The sequence below is a fragment of the Nannospalax galili genome, unplaced genomic scaffold, assembly GCF_000622305.1.
Source record: "Nannospalax galili isolate Female #2095 unplaced genomic scaffold, S.galili_v1.0 scaffold996, whole genome shotgun sequence".
Classification (NCBI taxonomy): domain Eukaryota; kingdom Metazoa; phylum Chordata; class Mammalia; order Rodentia; family Spalacidae; genus Nannospalax; species Nannospalax galili.
The window spans coordinates 4,204,063-4,216,659 of record NW_008339436.1 but is presented as its reverse complement, the minus strand read 5'-3'; the positions used below and the strand labels follow the sequence as shown (position 1 = coordinate 4,216,659).

The 12,597-nt window shown below is 46.8% G+C and overlaps 1 protein-coding gene across 1 annotated transcript; it reads left to right on the top strand.

The window, feature by feature from the left end:
* The first annotated feature begins 9,902 nt into the window (after positions 1-9,902).
* Positions 9,903-11,309, top strand: LOC103735046 (vegetative cell wall protein gp1-like). The gene has a single exon (XM_008834142.1). It carries the CDS (start codon positions 9,903-9,905, stop codon positions 11,307-11,309), a length of 1,407 nt encoding a protein of 468 aa, XP_008832364.1.
* The last annotated feature ends 1,288 nt before the right edge of the window (positions 11,310-12,597 follow it).

Sequence of the window (12,597 nt, the reverse complement as noted above, 5' to 3'; positions counted from 1 at the left end):
AAATGCACATTCTTTCTTCAGCGTTCCCCAGGACAGAACATACTGTGGGTCACAAAATAAGCCTAAATACAATTTATAGAACTGAAATTGCAGGCTGGAGAGATGGCTCCATATTCCCCCTGGTGTTTCAACTCACCTGCACATCCTGGATACACAAGCTGGATACAAAGCTGCTGGGCAATCCTGTGAGGGATTTTCTTGATCCAATTATTTGATATGGGAAGGGTCAACCTAAATGTGGGTGGCACCTTCTGGTGGCAGCCCAGTTAAAAGAACATGGAAGAAGAGCACTTTGCTTTCTGCCTGCTTGCCCTCACTCTTGCAAGTTCATCTATCCTATTGCTGAGGCATTCCTTGTCTGATACTAGAACTAGCTTCATTGGGCTATCAACATAGACTTAAGACTGAGATCTGGGACTAGAAAGATGACTCAGTGGTTAAGAGCACTGACTGATTTTGCAGAGGACCTGGGTTCGATTCTCAGTACTCACATGGTGCCTAAGAATCACCCTTAACTCCAGTTCCAGAGGAATCTGATGCCCTCCTCTGACCTCTGCGGCGCTGCATGACATGGGTGTATTCACATACATGAGGGCAATATACTCGTACACATAAAAAGAAAAGACTTATCAGATCCTTTAGGCCTTAGTGCCACATTGGGACTGCTGAGACATACAGCCTTGTGAACTGAGGAACTAACTACTGGACTCTTGGCCTCTCCAGTGCGAGACGGTTATTATTGGAATTACCTGGTCCAACCTAATAAATCCCTTTTAATATGTATGTTCAATCAGTTCTGTTCTTTTGGAGACCCTTGACTCACTTATTGGGTCTAGTGTGCTCAGAGCAACAAAGTTCTCAGTGAGTGGGCCACTGATCTTAGTTTGTCAACATTCATGAATCTTTCCTAAAGGACAGTGATTTTCAGGGGTGTGAGCACCCAGGTAGGCCAACATCCATGTCCTTATGACTCTGAGGAGGAACAATCTGGATCTAAGACACAGTGAATCTCCAGATGTTGCTGGGTACCCAAGGACTTGATTGAACCCAGGGGTTTGTGCATGCTAGGTAAATACTCAACCACTGAGCTATATCTCAGTCCCCTTTTCCCATTTCTTATATAAGAATAACTTAGTATTCAAACTGTCACCTAACATGTTTGCCTCTAACACGTTACTTATTTTCATTTATCTCTTAGGCTGGAGACTGATCTGGGACCTCTGCCAGCCTCCCTGACCCCTCTTGAGTCTATCAAGAGTATAGATAGTATAGTATAGTCCTGTGTATCAAGGACTAGAGAGTCATTGTCCTAAGTCAGGCACAAGCCTATTTTCCTTTATCGTTCCAATTAAGATACTTTTGAAAGTAAAAGGGTATTTGCATTTTCTAGTTGCCACAAATACCATGGTTTAAAAGAAAAGAAATTTGCTTTCTTATGAGTCTGGGGGCAGACGTCTAAAATGAAGTATTACAGGTTATACTTGTTAATTCACCAGGCTCCAGGGGAGGGAGATGACCCTGTCTGGCCTCTTCCACTCTCAATGACTTCAAACATTTCTCTCTCTCTTTCTGTCTCTGTATCTGCCCCTCTTCCCCTCCCCCAGGCATCCTGACACTCACGATGTTACTCAGGCTGGCATTTAGTGCACAATCCTCCTGTTACAGCTTTCCAATGCTGGAATTACAGGTGTATGCCACCACACCCTACTTAAGTTTTTGCCTTTTTTTCATTTGGCCATACTAGAAAGTGGACCCAGGATCTTGCATTTGCCAGATAAGTGTTCTTTTACCAAGCTACACAGCCCTCTTTTCTATCTTTTATAAGGACACTTAGCACTCAGACTTATATCTGACAAAGTTCTGGTATCTAAAAAGAAACCCTGCAATTCAATAAAATGAAGACAAACAATCTGATTAAAAATGGACAAACCAGGATGACTTCATCTGAAGATCCTTCATTGAATTATGCTACAATAACCTTTGCAGACTGTCTCATATACTGGGCATGCTTAGTGGATCAGTTCAGCAGAGCAGGGCCAGCCAGGGTCCATTTGGGGGAAGATGAACACTGGCAGAATCTTCTCTCTGTGCCTGCTCTAAGAACTATGTGGTCTTTAGGCTGTTGAGCGCCATATTTCTGTCTAATGGGGAGAATGCATCTGAGATGAATATCCAGCAGAGGCCTGCAAAGGCCATTGGCGGAAAGAGAATCCAGGGACAGTGCTTGAACTCCTGGATCCAACCATATCTCATAGTCTTGATCATGGATGTTCCAGAACTAACAGGCTGTCACCTACTACTGCCTGCCTTTATGGATTCAGAGGCCATGTTGTGAAAAGCATAGGCTACATGGAGAAGCCCTGAGCAGGCCTCCAATCACAAGCCCCCACCTAGTCTAGCTGAAAGCCAACCTTGGATGCCCATTCACATGGCTATTTGGATAACTCAGGCTCCATTTGACTGAGCCTCTAGGTGAGACTCCCTTGACATATGCTGCCAACAACAAGAAACAATGATAAATGATTAGTTTAAGTCATAATATTTTATTGTGGTTCATTCTATAGCAATAGATGCCCAGGATAGGCCACATGTATAACAAGAAGTTATCAGAAAAAAGTGATGGGGAGATATGGGAGGAGTTGGAGGGGAGGGAGTGGGCGTGGATTTGATCAGAACACCTTATATGCATGTATGAAATTCTCAATAAATTATTTATTTAAAATAAAAAAAGAAGAATCATGATACATATAGACACCTAAAGTCCTCACACATATGTGTCCTCACCTGATTTGGACATCAAAATAAGAATTTATACCTTGATTCTCAGCATAAGTGCACCATGATGCTTTGGGAAACCTTGAGAATTCCAGAGTACAGGGGCTTAAATTCAAAGAAAATGGTTGCTGATCTCCTACAACCACCATCATCTTAGGGGACACAAGGAATTCAAAACACCTCTGAGGGTCTACTCTGAACATTTGGCAGATGAATGTTATTTGATACATATGCCTTGGCAGATGAGGCAGGAGGAATTATTGTTTTGTGAAGGGTCTCCTGTTGCCTCAGCTGGTCTGGAAATTGCTATGTAGATCAGACTGGCCTCGATCTCATAAATATCCACCTGCCTCTGCTTCCCAAGTGCTGGGATTACAGGTGAATACCACCATGTTGAACTTGGATTTCTTTTTTTTTAACAGGATAGTTTATGTAAAAATTTTATGGAAGTAAACACACAAAGAGAAACATAGATAATATATTAGTTACTTTTCTGTTGCTGTGATAAAACACCTTGACCAAGGGAAACCTATAACAGGAAGAATTTATTTGAGTTCCTGGTTGGTTCCAGGTTCCAGAGATATCAGAGTCCGGCATGGTGAGTAGGTGTGGTGCAGTAGCCCAAGCAGGAGCAGGAACAGAAAGTTAAGCGCTCACATACTCAAGCAGGCAGAAAGGAGAGTGTGACTGGAAATCTGGCAAGGCTTAAGAACTCTCAAAGCTCACCCCCAGTGATGAGCTTCCTCCAGCAAGGCCACACCTTCTAAGACCTCCCAAAACAGCACCACCAACTGGCAACAAAAATGTCCAAATACTTGGAGCCTATGGGGGGACATTCTCATTCAAACCACCACAAGCAAATTACAAGTATGTGACTTGGTTAATTTTTTTGCTGACTGAATCATGTAACTGGAACCCAGATTAACACTGCAAGTACCCAAAAGCTCGCTTGTTCTTCAAGCCAGTCATAGTCACCAAATGGTAATCACCTACTTCTTTAGAAGATTTGGGTATGCTGCTGAAAGCTTCTCTGGGTAAGGGCTACTTGGGGAACCAGATATTCTTCTGCTATGGGGGTCTGTGGCATTAAGCTCCTGACCAGCAAGCCTGCTGGGAACATCTGTGGGCTGACCTCTGCAGGCTCATGGATTAGCTGATAGCTCAGTCTCAAGAGCAGAGATGGTGTCAATGCAAATACTATGGCCATCCCAAGCTTTAGGACTTGAAAAAGTTCATCTGTTGACCAGGGAAGTTCATCATTGCAGCCTCCAGCCTTAATAGATTTGAGGTATAGCCATTGCTGTAGGCCTTGTATCATGTGGCTGTAGGTTGAAGAAGGGAGCATCAGTATGTATTCTGAAGGTGCCCTCTTTTCAGGGTGCTTCTTATTAGGGAGATGGAGAAGTGAACCGATGGTCAGATATGCCAATGTAATCAAAGTGCCACCAAAGAAGAAGAAAAGAAGGGTAAAGTTCTCATCAGAGATGCTTCTGAATGTCTGGAAAGTTAGGCTACCCAGTGTGGCTGAAAGAAAAGACATCTGGCCAGAGAGGTGGAGATGGGGGCAGACAGGTGGAAAGAGCTTTCTCGGCAAGACTGGAGTTTAAATTCACCCAGTGGTGATATGGAACCATTTAACATCTTAAAGGGTCTCACAGTGTTGGAAAACAGAGAATTTGGCTTTTGTCAGAATTCTTGGCAGGGATCTTCCAAGCTCAAGGGATTTTCAGAGTTGTTATTTATGTTGGGGCCATACCTGAATATATGCTAATGAAGTGGTCCATGGTAAGACTTAAAGTGGTTTCAGATTGGGACCAATCAGCCATGTGATTAGAAGGTTGGAACTTTGAGCTACAAGATATCAGCTGGACCTTTGAGAGAGGAAGGGCAGATTGAGTACAATTACATAAACAATGAGCAGCTCAACTGTGTCTAGTAATGAAGCCCTAATCCAGATTCTGAACACTGAAGCTTGATTGAGCATCTTTGATAAGAAATCATACATCCCTGTGCTGGAGGATGAGACATCCTGAGAATATGGATGCTGTGAGTTTGTGAATCTTCCTAGACCTCACTCACACAGCTACTGCTGATTTATATCCTTTATGATAAAACTGATTGTGAGTAGAGAGTTCAGTGTCATTCTAGTAAATTACTGAACCTGAAGTCTTGATGGGAACCTGCAAATTTGTAGCCAGTTAGTGTTTTGTGGAGCCCTTTCCTCTCCCTGTGGCATCTGTACTACACACACACACACACACACACACACACACACACACACACACTCACACACACACATACACACACACACACACACTCACACACACACATACACACACACACACACACACACACACACACACACACACACACGCAGAGGCATCTGGCATGCTTGCCTGTTCTGATGCATAGCCCTTTCTGGGAAGGAGCAGCAGAGATTAGGAAGACACATTGACAATCCCCCGGTGAGGTCAAACTTCTGACTGTCATGATGGGCAGCTAGGACCTAGCCACTAGTGTCCCTGCTGGGATAAGCAGGACTGGCTCTTACAGCATGATTCCTTCTAGAGAACAGGACTGGAAAGCACATTGCTCATCTTGACACAATGGAATTCTCCCAACTATCCAGTTTGTACCTCCTATCTGGTCCTGGAAACTTAAGTATCTCTGGAGTGACCTGCTTGGGCAGCCATGCCCCTCACAGCTGCTGGTTAGAGAGCACTGCTCTGGGGTCACGTGGACTTGAACTTTCTACTGGCTCCATCTCTTTACTGTCCTGATGCTGTGGCCTCAGTTTCCTTATTTGAAAATGGAATGGGTCCATGCCTTCTTCAATGCTAGAAAGAATGGATGGGATTACAGTGTGTGTGACCTGGTATTACAGACAATCAAGTACAGGTTTGGTTGCATTAAACAGTCACAAAAGAGCTACCCGCCCTCCATGCCTTGCACAGGGGTTAGGGGTGGGTGAAAGATTCTGCATTTCCTGGGGGAGTCATTTGTGAGAGGCCTCTCTTTGGGTGCTACCTGGGTGTCCTCTGCTAGTCCCAGGTCAGGTCAATTTTGTGTTCTGGGATAGGGACACTTGGAATGGTTCTACCTGCAAAGTAACATGGGATCAAGCTGCCAAGATGAGTCCAGTGGGCGTTGTCTCCAAGGTGGTCATCCAAGCTGAGGCACCTGGGTAGGAACTGGGTGCTAAGGAGTTACTGGGTAGAGATGGGGCTCTGAACATCTGGTGGGGGAGATGGCTAGTACCTTTTGATTTAATTTGCATCCATTCAGCCTTCAGAGGCGGATACTGCTGTCATGTCAATGAGGAGGAGTCTCAGGCTGTAGGAATCCAGGCTACTTTGTAAGTAGCCAGGGCTGAAGTCCATACCTGCCTCTCCCCCATATACCTCTTGCTCTTTTCATCAACATTCCTTATACCAAGGTAGTAACCACTCTGCCCTTTCAGTCTCCATCCCCACTGACTCTCACATTACCCTGCTGCAGAGATGTCATTATCTCCGGAATGTGGCTCCAGCCTCCCCTACCTCTGCTGCTAATGGGCACCCTAATCTAATTGATTCCAAATGAACGTGACACAGAATTAAAAGATGCCAGAAGACACTACGGTAAATCGAAGGAGTTGGCTTCAATTTATTGTTTTGAATTCAATTATGCTTCTCTTCCAACTTCTTTGTCTATTAATCCAGCGGTGGACCATGGAGCATGGACTGGAAGGGGCTACTGTTTCTTTCCAGGCTGTTCCTGGGCTTGGGCTCCAGCAATAGCATTGGATGGAAAACCTCAGTCTGAACATGGGAGTTCAAGGGAGTTCAAGGCTAGCTGCTGAGTTTCCAACAACCAGCCAGCATATTTCCTGTTGGGGAAAGGATTAAAGCAATGTACCCGATTAAAATGGTTTAAAATTATTTTTAGTGTATAAACAATTCAAGAGACTACATAAAAGAAAATGTTGCAGTCATGGACTTTGTTATTTGATAGTCCCCTGGAGGGCCCATCCAGTAACTGGAGGTCTGGTCTTAGTCTGGCCATACACTCTTTGTGTAACTTAGGTAAGCCATTAATCTTTCCTAGTTTCAGTTTCCCCATTTGAAAAATGGGGGAGTTGGACTCAGAACTGTTTTCAGGGGCACTGAAGTCTTGGCTGTTACTGTGTTTGTGTGTGTCTACCCAGTTTGAACTCAGGACTTAACTTTTCAGCTGCCTTCAAACACTTTCTCATTGGCTGATCAAAGGTTGGAATCAGCCAATGGGAAGCTTTGGCAAGATTGTAGGGAGAGATGAGGGTACTACTGCACAGGGTTGCACCCCTCCGAGTTTCCAGCTCGTGCTACCAGCCCCTTTCCTACATCTCCAGCTCTTTCTGGCTCTGGGGACCCAAGCTCTCTTTGTCCCTTTAGTCCACGGATGTTAACACACTTTGCAGTGAAGTGTCTCTGTTTTCCTCCATATCCTTATTAAGTCTCTTTTCTGGCCCACATTTCCATAGGGAGTATTTTAATTAACATGTCATCATTTGACCTATCTGGGATGAATGTCATTTCCTGCCATGACCTTGAGTAACACAGATGTGAGATCTATTTTTTGACTCCTAGAAGAACTGCAGCTGAGATGAAAATGGGGATCCTGATTGGGGAGGCTGGGTGCTGCTGGGTGGAGTGTTCCTAGAATCTTCAAGGCCAGGCTGGGTGGGGAGAGGTTACTCCTATGACACTGGCAGCCTCAGGCTCAGAGCACAGCCCTACTTCAGAGGGAGGCAACAATCATGGTGAGACTGTGGAAAGGCATGAGGGAATGGCTGTCTACCAATTCCTCCCCTCAGCTTAATCCTCCACATGGCAGAATGCTGGAGAGTGAGAGGTCCCTGATAGGTGACAACATCCTCAGAGAACCCCTGGAAGGGATAGAGTTTCAGAAAGAGCCTCGTGGCACAAAGGATTTATTCTGGAATGGGGCTCTTAAATGATACAGTGATGAGGGCATTGTGTCAGCTGTGGCAGAAGAGCTAGGAGAGAAGTCACAGAGTAGGATGGAGAGAGAGGCAAGAGGTGATGGGTGGTTGAATCTTGTCTTTGAGTCAGTGACTACAGGCTGTAGGAGCATGCTCAGGAATGGACCCATGAGAGTTCTAGGGTCTGGAAGAGGAAGAAGCATCCCATTTGGAGTGTCTGGTCCAGGAGCCTGCCTGTATAGGGGCCAGGCCTGGCTGGAGACATATCCTGCAATGTGTACCAGACCAGAGCACAGGTGACTCAGCATCCAGGGCTGCTGCAGGCTGCCTCAGGTCACCTGGTTGGGAAGTCTGAGTTTGGCTTCAGTGTCCTCTACCTGTTGGACTTAGTGCTGCCCCTCGGAGTAATAGAAGGAAGTCTGGCAGGGAATATTTACCTGGAGAGTCATGGGGAAGAAACTACCACCAGGAGAGGCAGAATGTATACAGCTGCAGGTGTTCAAGACTATCTACGAGTTCTGAAAACAAAGAAGGGATGCAAATGTCAGGAAGGGAGAAAATGGGAGTAGAGGCCTCGGGGAGCTTCCTGGCCTGGGCTGGAGGTCACTATGAACTGTGAGTCAACAGGAAAGATGAAGATGAGGAAGACAGACCAGAACTTCTGGGCAAGCAGAAGTTAGGAAGGAGCTAAGCCAAGAGTCCAATCCAGGCCCCTAAGAAGCAAAGGGGAATGGGATCTGGGCCAGCTGTCCTTCACTTGTCCTGTTACCTCTCGGGGCAAAACTGGCAGATTAGGATGGGATAGGGACATGGAGCAGGGTGAGTCCAACACTCTGACCAGCAATGGGACAAACAAGCCACATCCTTGGGAAATGAAAGACTGGGGTAGAGGCTGGACTTTCTGTGAGAACTCTTTCTTGGAGAGTCAAGGTAAGTGATCCATTCCTTTGATTGTTCATTCATCCATTTATTATCATTTTCTATGAAAGAAGATCTAAAAGATATTCATATAATTTTTATCATTTAAAATATTTTTTAGTTAAAAGGGAATAATAATCTCCCTCTATGAGGTCCAGTGTGATTTTGGCATATGCATAGATTGAGTAATGAATGTAGATGTTGAGCAATGATCAGGATATTCAGTTTGTCCATCATCCCCTGCATCTCATTGTAAAACCTGTCTTCTAGCTATTTTGAACTATACACCATAATATTGACTATGAGGTCAATGTCTTAGACTATCTACTTTTTATTGAAAGCAACAGGAAAACAAAACAGTTTCCTTCTTAAGAAGCACAGCTTAAATATTAATAAAGATGATTCCAAATTAGATTTTTTTCCTGCATAACTCTAAAAATTTTATTCCAAATGGATTTGGTATGTTAGATATTGATCAAATCACTACTTCCCAGTCAAAGCTCAGGGCATCCATCCAACTATTTTGAATATCTTTGCCTCCTGTGTCTTGTGGTTGGTGTTATGTAAACAAATAGGAACAAATCCATCGAGACAGAGAGGTTTATGATGAAGGGAAGCAGTTCCAGTCTCACCCAGCCCTGTCCTGACCTCACCCTCCTGAGGCTTCTTCTAAACATTTCCATTTATAGCATGTCTCCATCACTCTAAACAGCATGTATGCACACTTGATTTGGCTCATCTGTAGAAAATGTATTGACTTCCTGCAATGGAAAACGAGAGGGCTTAGTGCGTATATCTCTTCTTCCTTCCTTTATCCTCACGAGTTTTATTGTTTTACTGTGATTAGTTTTAGTTCTTCTGTCATTCACTTTTAAACCTTTAAACCATGTCATTGCACGTTGATTCTGCATTTCATCAGCTCCAGGAAGGGTTAGAGGATGGTGGCAGCCAGTTTTGGTCTGGCCCCCTTCTATTTTGGAAAGACTGTTCCCTATATCCTGAGTAGACCTGTATGGCTGGCTGGCCTGTTGGTGTATACTGTGACTTTGGCTCTGCCCATTGCTGAATATTGGGCTTGTGGTCCGCAACTGGCCCAAGCCTTTCACCATGAGCACTGCTGCTTTTCAAAGCTTGCTCCTATACATCTCCTATAGGTCCCTTCCTGTGGAGAGAGATTTCTTGAGCAAATGAACCCAGAGGCTGACAGAGTGGAGTGAGGAAGCTGTGGAGAGAGAGAGATGAAGTGATGGTGGTGAGAAAGACAGCTAGATCCCCCTCACCCAAAGCGCAGTCACCTCAGATCCCCCTCACCCAAAGCGCAGTCACCTCAGATCCCCCTCACCCAAAGCGCAGTCACCTCAGATCCCCCTCACCCAAAGCGCAGTCACCTCAGATCCCCCTCACCCAAAGCGCAGTCACCTCAGATCCCCCTCACCCAAAGCGCAGTCACCTCAGATCCCCCTCACCCAAAGCGCAGTCACCTCAGATCCCCCTCACCCAAAGCGCAGTCACCTCAGATCCCCCTCACCCAAAGCGCAGTCACCTCAGATCCCCCTCACCCAAAGCGCAGTCACCTCAGATCCCCCTCACCCAAAGCGCAGTCACCTCAGATCCCCCTCACCCAAAGCGCAGTCACCTCAGATCCCCCTCACCCAAAGCGCAGTCACCTCAGATCCCCCTCACCCAAAGCGCAGTCACCTCAGATCCCCCTCACCCAAAGCGCAGTCACCTCAGATCCCCCTCACCCAAAGCGCAGTCACCTCAGATCCCCCTCACCCAAAGCGCAGTCACCTCAGATCCCCCTCACCCAAAGCGCAGTCACCTCAGATCCCCCTCACCCAAAGCGCAGTCACCTCAGATCCCCCTCACCCAAAGCGCAGTCACCTCAGATCCCCCTCACCCAAAGCGCAGTCACCTCAGATCCCCCTCACCCAAAGCGCAGTCACCTCAGATCCCCCTCACCCAAAGCGCAGTCACCTCAGATCCCCCTCACCCAAAGCGCAGTCACCTCAGATCCCCCTCACCCAAAGCGCAGTCACCTCAGATCCCCCTCACCCAAAGCGCAGTCACCTCAGATCCCCCTCACCCAAAGCGCAGTCACCTCAGATCCCCCTCACCCAAAGCGCAGTCACCTCAGATCCCCCTCACCCAAAGCGCAGTCACCTCAGATCCCCCTCACCCAAAGCGCAGTCACCTCAGATCCCCCTCACCCAAAGCGCAGTCACCTCAGATCCCCCTCACCCAAAGCGCAGTCACCTCAGATCCCCCTCACCCAAAGCGCAGTCACCTCAGATCCCCCTCACCCAAAGCGCAGTCACCTCAGATCCCCCTCACCCAAAGCGCAGTCACCTCAGATCCCCCTCACCCAAAGCGCAGTCACCTCAGATCCCCCTCACCCAAAGCGCAGTCACCTCAGATCCCCCTCACCCAAAGCGCAGTCACCTCAGATCCCCCTCACCCAAAGCGCAGTCACCTCAGATCCCCCTCACCCAAAGCGCAGTCACCTCAGATCCCCCTCACCCAAAGCGCAGTCACCTCAGATCCCCCTCACCCAAAGCGCAGACCTCAGATCCCCCTCAGCCAAAGCCCAGTCACCTCAGATCCCCCTCAGCCAAAGCCCAGTCACCTCAGATCCCCCTCAGCCAAAGCCTAGTCACCTCAGATCCCCCTCACCCAAAGCCCAGTCACCTCAGATCCCCCTCAGCCAAAGCCTAGTCACCTCAGATCCCCCTCACCCAAAGCCTAGTCACCTCAGACCCCTCACTCAAAGCCTAGTCACCTCTTGGCCTTCACAGTTACTTGAGGTTAAAGTTTCATTTTAATATTAATCAATTATACTAAGTATCTCAGTAATACAGGGGAGGTAGTGGTTTGCTGAACACGCTACTCCACATACCATGAGAATTAACACCTAGGCTGCCTGTATTCATTTTGTATAAACAGATTACCTGCACACTTGCTGGCTTAAAGCTTCACAAATTTTACAGTTCTGGAGGTCAGGAGATAGAAATGGTGTCAAGGGGCCAAATCAAAGCGCGTCGGGCTGCGTTCCACCCCTGCAGGCTGGGTAGCTTAGCTTTGCCAACTTCTGTAGGCCACCCCATTCCTGTACAGTTCTGGAGGTCAGGAGATAGAAATGGTGTCAAGGGGCCAAATCAAAGCTCCATCGGGCTGCGTTCCACCCCTGCAGGCTGGGTAGCTTAGCTTCGCCAACTTCTGTAGGCCACCCCATTCCTGCCCTCCATGGTCAGAGCCAGTCAAAGTGGGATACACAGCTCCTCGTTCCCTCTCCCTTCCCCACAGGGTTCCTATGATTACACAGGGCCACCAGGATCATCTCTCCATGCAGTTCCAGGAGACTGTCTCTCAGAATTATGTGGGTCTCTGTCAGCCACCCATCACCCAAGCTACCTCTTTGGCCCTGTGGGTTTATTCCATTTTAAATTTAGTAGCTTGTGTTTCATGATGTGTCAGGGAAAATAAAAAGGAATAAAGGAATACACTCACTGAATGAAAAACTCTAAGGGCTCCTTGAAAGATGGTTAGTGTGAGGCCAGGTTAGCACTCACCCATTCACTCATTCATCCACTCACTCTCTCACTCATTCACTAATTCACTTGCTCACGTGGTCCTTTATTTGCTCGGTCACTCATTGACTGACTCATTTACTTGGTCATTCACTGACTCCATCACTTGCTCCTTTGTTTATACCGTCACTTAATTCACTTGCTCACGTGGTCCTTTATTTGCTCGGTCACTCATTGACTGACTGACTCATTTACTTGGTCATTCACTGACTCCATCACTTGCTCCCTTGTTTATACCGTCACTTAACTCCACTCCACTCCCTTACCCACTCATCTCTCTCCCTAGCTACTTCATTGACTCACTCACAGTGTGGCCTTGGGTGTCCATGTGTTCACATCAAATCCAAGTCTTCC

Bases quoted from the DNA above. Each gene is read 5' to 3' on its own strand.
- LOC103735046 (XM_008834142.1), top strand. From the start codon at position 9,903: ATGGTGGTGAGAAAGACAGCTAGATCCCCCTCACCCAAAGCGCAGTCA.